We start from the raw sequence: 10,562 nt of genomic DNA, 5'->3' as shown, positions 1-10,562 counted from the left end.
TCCCGTACGGCGGCGCATGATTGGCCCAGCATTGTTAGGGTTTGGCTGGGGTAGGCGGTCATTTTAAATAAGAATTTGTTCTTTACTGACTTGCCTAGTTAAATGTGTGCTGACGTTTCCCTTACCAATATTTGGAGGAAGGTCACTGGAGACCTGTGGGGTGTGTCGTGGAAATGTCCTGTATTACCAAATGAGAGCAAACCACACGCAAGTCAGTTATATCAAGTCCATATTTGTTTATGAGCTTCACCATAGCCCTGTGACTCTCAGATCAATTCAGTGTCTATAAATGAATTCTGAGTGCTTACAAAACAATTCTTAGTATCATTTATAGTGAAGACACACCCCTCTCAACTCACATGACAAATAACAGATCTTAGGAACATTACAAAGGAAGACTTTACTTGAGAGAGGAGTATCCCATAGCCAGACAGCATTAGCTATAAATTATCGTTCAGTTTGGTCTCCTAAACGAAGTTCTTATCTACTTCTTGGTACCACTTAGGACCAAAACATTACCTCATCCAATGGCATATGTCAATTGTCAATTTGAGATACTCCCATCTCAAATACACCCCCTCCTGGGCAAGATCAGAAAAGACAGTGAGCCTCCTAGGCTTTACACTAAATCAAGATAAGGACAACCTCAGAGGGGACATGTAATAGTTAGACACATTCCCATAAGAAGACAAGCCTGATCTCTCCCCTCTCTGGGGCACAAGTAACTTTCCCCACATAAGCATACTTATGAAAATTGATAAAACATCTTATTTATTAATGTTACCTAAAGAATTTGGACTCTGACACAACAGGTGGAAGTTGTGTTGGAGGTTGATGTGGCAGGGGTAGAGGTCATGGTGGGTGTGAAGCCTACAGCTCGAGCCAGACTGGTTGCTTGTGGGATATACGGATGGATAATCCTGGGTGCTGCTTCATAAAACTGTTAAAACCAGTCTACCAGTCTACCTGCCAACTGCCTTTCCTTATTCAATGTGTTTTGGATTCCCATCCTCTCCGCCAGGTCAACTGACCCGTAACCTAATTCCTATTCTGAACCTAGCCTAACCGTACACGAAGAAATGGGAAAGTTCCAATTCCAAACTAGCTTAAGTCTCTTTCTGTACCTGTTCAAATACTCTGGAAATGCAGTATTGCTTTCTTCCTTCCATGAGATCACTAGCTATTACAATTGAATTGCCTGCTACGGTGCGTTTTCATTTCTTATCTCGTCACATCAACAAAAATTGCTAACACCCAGTGTCAAATAAATATGAAGTGGTTGAAGAGTTTTTATTACCCATTTAGGAAAAATGTGAATTAATACATTTGAGACAGGTGGCAGTGCATACAGGCTATCTGTTTCATGTCTCAGGTAGCCCTCGAAAGCCAGCATGTACAGAATGCAATAATTGTCTCATGCCATATTATAATTGCACTCCTCTAGATCTGAAATAATTGAATGGTGAAGCTTGCATCCACCCAGTCAATCATAAAAGCAAGCCAAAGCAAATCAGGCATTCTTGAAAGTCTGGACAATCCTTGTCCTGCAAATAAACATTTTTATTGTAGAAAAAATGATTTTGCATGCAGTAGGCATTTATAATTAAATGCAGTGGAACTTTATAGTTAGACCCACTGGATGATGTTCTACCTTCAAAATGATTTGGCAATCATCATTTATTAGAAAAAAACAAAGTTTCCATCATGCAAGAAAGTTTAACCAAATTAAATTTTCCCCATTTCAAACTGATAATTTTTTTTGTCAATCCTCAGAAAATGTTTCTTATATCTGCCATTTCTACACTTGTAGCAATGATATTTTTTGCAACAGTTCTTTTGTCGAATAAGCCTGGGTCAATGGAAACCTGCCTACTGATCTGATGAGACAGATATGACTGTGTTTTAACAGGCTGCCCAATTCTGGTATTTTCCCACTCATTGGTCTTTTGACTCAATCAGATCAGATATGGGGCAAAAGATCAGAAATGGGATGCTTGTGTAAACGCAGCCATGGAACCACAATCAGTTTTATTGGCACAAGATTAAGGGTGTGTTCCTCTGACCAGGCTTTGCTGAGGCCAGCCAGATCTTACAACGCCTGGATGCATGTACTGTCTGAGCAAGGGATCGCAACCTAATGCTGTGTTCAGTAACCAAGTGGTAATTCACCATATATGACTGGGAAAATTCCACTTGAATGGCCATCCAACTGGTAATTACTAGTGGGAAACTTGTCTATCATCCTGAGCTCCCACATGCTGACCTCTGATGTCACCAGCTCGCTGGTCACTATAGCATCACCCACCTGTAGCACGCGCTCCAGCAGGTATATCTCTCTGGTCACCCCCAAAACCAATTCTTTCTTTGGCCGCCTCTCCTTCCAGTTCTCTGCTGCCAATGACTGGAACGAACTACAAAAATCTCTGAAACTGGAAACACTTATCTCCCTCACTAGCTTTAAGCACCAGCTGTCAGAGCAGGTCATAGATTACTGCACCTGTACATAGCCCACCTATAATTTAGCCCAAACAACTACCTCTATATCCCTACTGTATTTATTTATTTTTATTTATTAATTTATTATTTTTATTTCTACTTTGCACATTCTTCCACTGCAAATCTACCATTCCAGTGTTTTACTTGCTAGGCCACCATGGCCTTTTTTGCCTTTACCTCCCTTATCTCACCTCATTTGCTCACATCGTATATAGACTTGTTTCTACTGTATTATTTATTGACTGTATGTTTGTTTTACTCCATGTGTAACTCTGTGTCGTTGTATGTGTCGAACTGCTTTGCTTTATCTTGGCCAGGTCGCAATTGTAAATGAGAACTTGTTCTCAACTTGCCTACCTGGTTAAATAAAGGTGAAATAAATCATAAATAAAATAAAATCTACTATGAAAATTACCTCGATAATTGCATTTTCTTCAGTTAAATGCAACAACAAAACATTATTTATAAAAGGCAATCTATTAATATGGTTTTTGAACACTATAGTTTGTTTACAAGCACGATAGCTGTACTTTCAGTTTATTGTTTATGCAGCTTGTTGGCCATTAGCCAATCAGCGTTTCTCAACGAGTTCAGAGCACGGGAATGCATCCAACTAGTTACGACTTCACAACTGGTAAATTCACATCTCCCACTTGGTTACAAACGCAGCATAAGTATCTGATAATTAATTGCAAGACTGGAATGAGTTCAAACTAATGATTAGTGATTGATTGCCTGTGTAACAGGTGTAAAATATACTTGATGTATTTCACCAAAAATCCCTCATATTTATTTTAATGTATTATTTTAAGGTTATTTTAAGATGTATTACAATACTTTCAAGAGTGAATTATTGTATTGTATTTCATTTCTAAATTGTGTTAATGCTGTGATGTCATCAACGGGAGCCATGCTCTTACTCCTCAGTTTGCTCAGAGCGTGATGAGGAGAGGCAAATATACATGTATGGAGTCCAGACTGCAGCAGTAACTTTTGCCTTGTATTTGTATCCATTCCATGCAGTCATTAAAAGAGAGACAACTGGCTGAATTGTGTCCAAAGCCTTATCTTCCACCTACACCTTACCAGAACCCAACGCAGAAAGGTACCGGTTACACCTGCAGCTGGAGGTTGTTAATGTAACCGGTGCTATACTGCACCGCTGTAACTCTGCGTTGTGTGTGGTTGATTGAGGCTATAGACGTGGACTTTGGAGATCAGGTAGTTTTAATTAAGCAGAACTCACTCTCTGCATCTTGCATCTGCATCCAAAAGGAAATAAAACATTTGTAGAGCACATATGTTCTGAGAATCGTCGCCTCTTTCTCTCAGTGCATCAAAATTATTTTTGAATACAAAAATTAATACAGTCTCTCCTTATTATACATAACATATTTTACATAGATAAAACCACATACCTGCATCCAAAAGGAAATAAACATTTGTAGAGAACCTATGTTCTGAGAATCGTCGCCTCTTTCTACAACAGATGCACAATAGGAGGGACTGGGATCATTCGAGGAGCTAACCATCGTTCACACATACAATAGCATACAAAATAGCATGCAAAATGCAATTGCCATGCTGACTGTAGGAAAGTCCACCAAAGCTTTTGCCAGAAAATTGACTGTTAATTTTTCTACCATAAGCCGCCTCCAATGTCGTTTTAGAGAATTTGGCAGTACGTCCAACCGGCCTCACAACCGCAGACCACGTGTAACCACTCCAGCCCAGGACGTCCACATCTGGCTTCTTCACCTGAGGGATCCTCTGAAACCAGCAACCCTGACAGCTGATGAAACTGAGGAGTATTTCTGTCTGTAATAAAGCCCTTTTGTGGGGAAGAACTCATTCTGATTGGCTTGGCCTGGCTCCCCTGTGGCTGCGCACTTGCACTCCCAGTCCCATCCATTGCTGCACCCCTGCACTCCCAGTCCCACCCATGGCTGCGCCCCTGCCCAGTCCTGTGAAATCCATAGATTGGGGCCTAATGAATTTACTTCAAATGACTGATTTCCTTATATGAAATGTAACTCAGAAAAATCTTTCATTGTTGCTTGCGGCGTTTACATTTTGGTTCAGTATAGTTAACGTTAGCCAACTCTGCATTCTATACGGGTATGCCAATGGCCTGCTGCAATGTCCACTATATAGCGCTTTTCAGATCTATTCATATATTTAGCTACGGCAGATAGCTAGATCGGTGATGAGATGATCATTCAGTATGTAAACTAGCGGGCTTGGCCACCAATTAAATGGCTGGTCTTACATTATCCTTGATCAGCATTTTGACAGTTGCATAAAATACGCTTTAAATCGATGTAAAAAATACCTAATCCACACTTAGTGTGGTACTGTCAAATTGAGCAAACCAGATTGTTCAATCTTTTTGATTCAACTTTATTTCCTGTGTAAGTCACTATTCCGTCTGTCCATCGTGTTTTGTGAGACGCTTTGCAGACTACTTTATGGGGAAAATATGTGACTATTACAATTTTTACTTTTAAAACCCATAACAATTCAAGGATGTTTTCAGACCAGGAAATACCAAAACTGACGATGTTGGTAAGTTTTTAGGTCTATAATTATCGCTCCTTGACCTCGCACAGGTGTTCAGAATTAAGATGATTAGGATCAATTGGTCCATAAATATTTCTAGTTTGTAGGCACTCCTAGATCATTCAGTCATGTCTCTCCTTTGGCAATGTGCAATTGTTTTGGCTGTCGTAGCAGCAAGCGCTGCCAATGAAGGTACGTCTAATAATGAACGCATAATATGATTATGTAGCGCTGATACCATGTTAACTTGAATAGGCTACTTATCTCATGCTGACCGCCTAACAGACTAGCCAAGTTGTGGTGTTGGCTCTTGAGATGTGAATGATGACATTATCAAATTTATATTTTTAGATTTTAATGTGGATTGTGAGAAACACTCCATTAAAGTGACATGGAAGGTCAGTCCAGAGTTGGTTGAACATGCTGCCCGTCTTTTCCTTGGACACTGTGTTCCGTCCACATTTTCTGTTCTTCCCACGGGAGAAGGGATGGCGACATTCCACTACAACCTCAATGGCTGTGCCATCAAGAAACGGGTAATGTCTAACTCTTGACCCAATGTATGCCATTTTGGATCCTGCGACGACTAATGCTTCTCCTTCTATTCCCCAGGTGACTGGCAAAAAACACATCTATTCAACCAGCCTGACTTACAGACCTAACCGAAAGCCCAAACCTGCTGCCATTAGTCACCATATTAAGTGTGTTTACATAAGGTAACCATCTATGCCAGGGGTACTCAACTCTTACCCTAAGAGGTCTGGCGCCTGCTGTCTTTCGGTTCTACTTTATCATTAATTGCACACACCTGGTGTCACGGGTCTAGATCAGTCCCTAATTAGAGGGGAATGAGTTTTTTAAAAATGCAGTGGAACTGAGTTGAGCGTTTTAGGGCTCTATTGGGTGTAGTGTACTCTAGCTATGGTGTTGGAATCAAATCTTCCTAAGCCTTTGCCACCTTCGTTATTAAACTAAACATTCTCCCTTGTATGTAGACCTGAGGGATGGATTCCCCCATTCCTTATCCCTGCCTATGGTAGTGCTGAGGGTCATGGAGGATTGGTTTTCCACATGGCACTCCTCAATGGTGAGTGACTCATACAACATCAATTATTGTAAGAATATGTTCAGTCAACTTACCTGGTAAAGGAATTCCTAGCAGAGGACACTGCCCAAAGCTAGTTGAAACCTGTGGCTGTACAGTACGTATGAGCATTGCGCCCCTTCCCCTCTCTGTTGCATGTAGAAGACCTTACTGGTCTGGCTAAGAGCAGCCTGTTTCCCCTGGGCTCTTTCATCCCCATCTGGGCAGCAGTGGATCAGAAGGACCATCAGCCCTTGCTGCTGCTCTTGGAGGAGTGTGTGGCAGCCACAACACCAGAACTGCAGTCTGCGAGCCTGGTGTACCCCATCATCACCAACAAGGGGTATGTACCAGACCTGGCTATGGCCATGTAGGGTGCACGTTTTGGTTTTTGACTGCCTAGCGCTACACAGCCTACTCGAATGTTGAAAAGTATTGAATACATTTTAAAGTTAGCTTATTTGCTGGATGGAAGTTCTGTTTGTCTGCTCATTGCACAATGCATTTTCAGTTGCCTTGCAGATGGGAAGAATGGGAACTCCAGGTTCCTGCCTAGGTACCACTCGTCTGCTATTCTGCTTTACCTGCAGTCCTTCAAGTTTGCCTTAGGCGAGGAAGTGAGTGGACCACAAGTTCTCGGTATGACTGGGTTGTTTTCATACTGTAGCTCTTGACTGTTCTCTTATTTCACCCCAGGTGTATATTCATTGTAAGCTTGTTGCATGGGACCCTGAGGTTTTTGATATAGAAAAGAAGGCCTGCCACTACATTAAAGAGACTGGAGAGTAAGTATTGGTCACATTCTTTAACATTGGACCATAATGATGTTAGTGCCAATGCAACAGCCAACTTTTTTTTATTCATAGATGGGAGCTGTTGGACGACCCGTCTCAAAGTGACCTCTGCAAGTGCTGTGACTCGAGTTGCAAGCCTCGGTTGAAGAGGGGTGTGGATTCAGGTATTTTGAGGCACTTCATTTCAAGCCTGACTAAACTGTAGTTCCATATTCATTTGAGCTGATCACTCTTGAGTTCTGATGGGACTGCAGCTTGAAGTAATTTATATATATATTTTTCTCAGAACCCCAGGGCCTGGTTCAAAACTCTGTTCTTGGACCGCTCACAATAGTGGAAAACTCTGAAACCCGGATCCCCAGTGAATTTGTAAAATATCCTACTGTAGAACAAGGTTGGTGATTTTGGCATTGAAGACTATAGTTTACACTTGGCTTTTAATTGTATCAGCTTTGATGCCAAATGAACTTGAACCTGTAACCTACTCATCTGTCATTGTGTTCTGTATTCAGTTGACTGGTTGGTGTAATGGTCTGGAACACTTTGCTTGTCAGGTGTGTGTGTGCTGGTTATTTTACTGTAAAATCCCCCAACGGCAATGAGATGCATGTTACTAACAATTCTTCAACCTGTTACAGGGATGGCTGTCTTTTCTGTCTCTACAGCCATCTATTTGTAGGTGGCCTGAAGGGTGCATCACTTTCCACTATCCCCAGTATGGATATGAAGTCCTTTGACTTGAGCATGTTTCAATAAAATGAGTACTTTACAATGGTGTTTGTTTCTAATGGTTGTCAAAATGCTATGATCCTGATGAGATGTACCTTAAATCCAGTAGTGCGGAGCTGGTATCTACACAAAATAGCCAAGAGGTGACCATCCAGATGATCTCAATGAGTGCTCATTGTTCTGGACTTCCCAGTGTCCTGATCACTCTTGAACTGTAACACTTTCTTCTCTTGGCATAATCAGTTTTCTAATGATATTCACAGCAGGTGTTCATGCAATGGTAACGCTATTTGAAAGCTTGTCATAAGTGAACCTGCTTATTGTTGGCTATACTTTTTCAGCAGTAGCCCACCCCAAGATGAAATTGACAAGCCAAGTTTAGGGATTGTAGGTGGCTGATGGCCATGCTTAGGTAACAATTCAGGAAAATGGCTGTAGTTGACCTTAGTTTAAATGTGTGTTTTTGTTAGGAGAGTGCCCATCAGGGGAATATACCCCAAAGATTATATCTTGGTTTCAGTCTTTCATACCTCACTGGCAAAAATGTCTACCTTTCTAACAGGTTAACTAGACTATCATTGGCATAAGGCAAGATTGAAAATCCCAGCAGTTCAAGAGCAAACTGGTTTTGGCACATTCATTGACATATAACTGATGAAACATTTCATAACACTGGCATTTCCCCTCTGACAGGTCACAAATGAATCCCACCCCAGTTAAATTTCATCATAGCTCATGAGCCCAGTACTTGCACTGTATCTGGTAACAGAACTCATTACAGACCAAGCGTCACAGGTTTCTTTCTCCCTTTTTAAAATGATTTCTTTGCGTTGTCCTCCAGGAACCTCTTGTGGGGTGACGATGTCGACTGTAGCTGACTTGGCCTTTTCCTTGGCCTGGGGGGTGACTCCACTATGGCTGCTGTTTGTAGACCTGGTACTTTTGAACCGGCACTCATGACTTGGTTCTAATATAATGGGCTCCCGAGTGGCGCAGCGGTTGAAGGCGCTGCATTTCAGTGCTGGAGGCGTCACTACAGACCCTGGTTCGACCGGCCGTGATTGGGAGTCCCTACGTGTGGCGCACGATTGGCCCAAAGTGCTGTACAGAAACCAGTGGGTAAATTGTCGATCATCCTGAGCTCCCACATGCTGACCTTTCATCTACCATGAAAATTCTCGATAATTGGATATTCTTCAGTTAAATGCAACAAAACATTTATAAAAAGCAATCTAATATGGTTTTTGAACACTATATTTTGTTTACAAGCATGATTGCCATACTTTTAGTTTGTTTGCGCAGCTTGTTGGCCATTAGCCAATCTGCGTTTCTCAATGAGTTCAAAACACTGGAATGGATCCAACTAGTATTTACGACTTCACAACTGGTAAATTAATAACTCCCACTTGGTTACAAACACAGCATCTGATAATTAATTGCAAGACTGGAATGAGTTCATAGTAATGATTTCCAGATCAGTGATTGATTGCCTGCAGCTGGAGGTTTTTAATATTGCAAAACACACAGATGGCAGTGGTTAACGTGATTGCTTGCTGACAATTATTATAGGCATCCCAACTGAACCTTGGTGTTCAATCATGATGGCTTTATTTTGCCACAGTGTGGCTCTCCTATGCATGGCTGCTTCTGCCATTGTGGCACAAGAAGGTAATTTGTATCATTGTCTTTCATGCAGGCCTGTTGCATTTCTAATGCTAACTGTACTAGAACAGAAAGCAGCAGATGTTAGTTTGTAAAAAATATTTTTAACCATTATCCTACCAAATATGGCAGTAGCCCTGATTCAGTCACTCTGAGATGCAGGGCAGCCAGGTCACAGATCGATCCCTCACTCCTGTCTGGGAAGTTGTTAGCCTCCCCAGCAGAGACACTGGAGGGATATGTTCCATGTGGCACTAAATGACTACCTTCAGGAGGATGGTAGGCTTTAGCAAATTTACCCATGTGTATTTGGTAAGATTTAGGGTTGTTTAACTCTCTCCTTCCTCACTACTGGGGACACACTGATGTACTTGAATGAGCTCACCTATGTCTACTCTCAACGCTCACCTGAACTCTGACTTTCAGTCTTACCCAGTTGTTTGTCTATGACAGGTGAGATGTGGCTGTTAGTGTACCCCTAAGGAATATAATAATTGTTCTGTTGTATCATGTATGCTAATGCTGGCGAACTATTCCAACCCTGAACTTGCACGGTCAGCTACATGTTTAATATATTTCCTTTGTAGTGTAGATTGAGCACCTCCCATACTTGACCTAGTGCTGTTTCATACAAATGGTGAAGGAGATGTGGTCTACCACATGGGATTTGACGGATAGGTTTTTGAGACTACTAGTAAGCTTGATGTTGACAGATGCAAGACTGCCCATATGTGTATCCTGCAGATGACTTCTCTGGATCATATCTGTCTAGGGAATACCTCCTTGGCGCCTTCATCCACATCTTGGCAACAGTGGAGCAGAAGGACCATCAGCCCTTGCTGCTGAGTGTGGCGACCGCAACACCAGAGCTGCATTCGGTGGGCTCCGTGTACCTCTTCGCCAAGGAGTTTTTACAATTTGGTTTTACAGCAGGATGTGACTAGTGCTTTTGTGCGATGTGGATTCATGTGGCGAACCATTCCTGATTGATGGTAAACCATTTGACATGTCTGGTGGATAGCAAGACTTCAAACTCAATTTGAACCAAGACAAAACATTTCTGAAATCTGTCTCTCTGCAAGCCTTCAAGTTCACCGTTGAAGTGGTAAACTTATGTGACTTACATTTTGACACTGATGAATATGAGCACTGATCCCTAATCTCTTATCAGGTCTATATACACTGCAAACTTTTGGCCTGGAACCCCAGCGGCCTTGATACCAGCAGGAAGGCCTGCC

The 10,562-nt window shown here is 41.9% G+C and overlaps 2 protein-coding genes across 2 annotated transcripts in view; one reads left to right on the top strand and one right to left on the bottom strand.

Annotated features, from left to right (window-relative positions):
* The window catches only part of nedd8 (neural precursor cell expressed, developmentally down-regulated 8), a 44,690-nt gene extending 39,833 nt beyond the window's left edge, over positions 1-4,857 (bottom strand). The window contains exon 1 of the mRNA XM_090242391.1: positions 4,825-4,857. The gene's annotated coding sequence lies outside the window, so the exon portion shown is untranslated. The remainder of the gene's footprint in view (positions 1-4,824) is intronic.
* Positions 4,858-5,089: 232 nt separating this feature from the next.
* Positions 5,090-7,703, top strand: LOC110530612 (zona pellucida sperm-binding protein 3). Its single transcript, XM_036986254.2, has 11 exons — positions 5,090-5,247; positions 5,407-5,591; positions 5,668-5,771; positions 6,051-6,142; positions 6,302-6,482; positions 6,651-6,756; positions 6,836-6,924; positions 7,006-7,097; positions 7,220-7,327; positions 7,446-7,487; positions 7,572-7,703. Exons 1-10 carry the CDS (start codon positions 5,184-5,186, stop codon positions 7,460-7,462), a joined length of 1,038 nt encoding a protein of 345 aa, XP_036842149.1. The 5' UTR covers positions 5,090-5,183; the 3' UTR covers positions 7,463-7,487; positions 7,572-7,703.
* Positions 7,704-10,562: the final 2,859 nt, after the last annotated feature.

This window comes from Oncorhynchus mykiss, chromosome 8 (assembly GCF_057628025.1).
Source record: "Oncorhynchus mykiss isolate SJ-2025 chromosome 8, ASM5762802v1, whole genome shotgun sequence".
NCBI lineage: Eukaryota > Metazoa > Chordata > Actinopteri > Salmoniformes > Salmonidae > Oncorhynchus > Oncorhynchus mykiss.
This window is presented reverse-complemented; position numbering and strand designations above follow the sequence as displayed.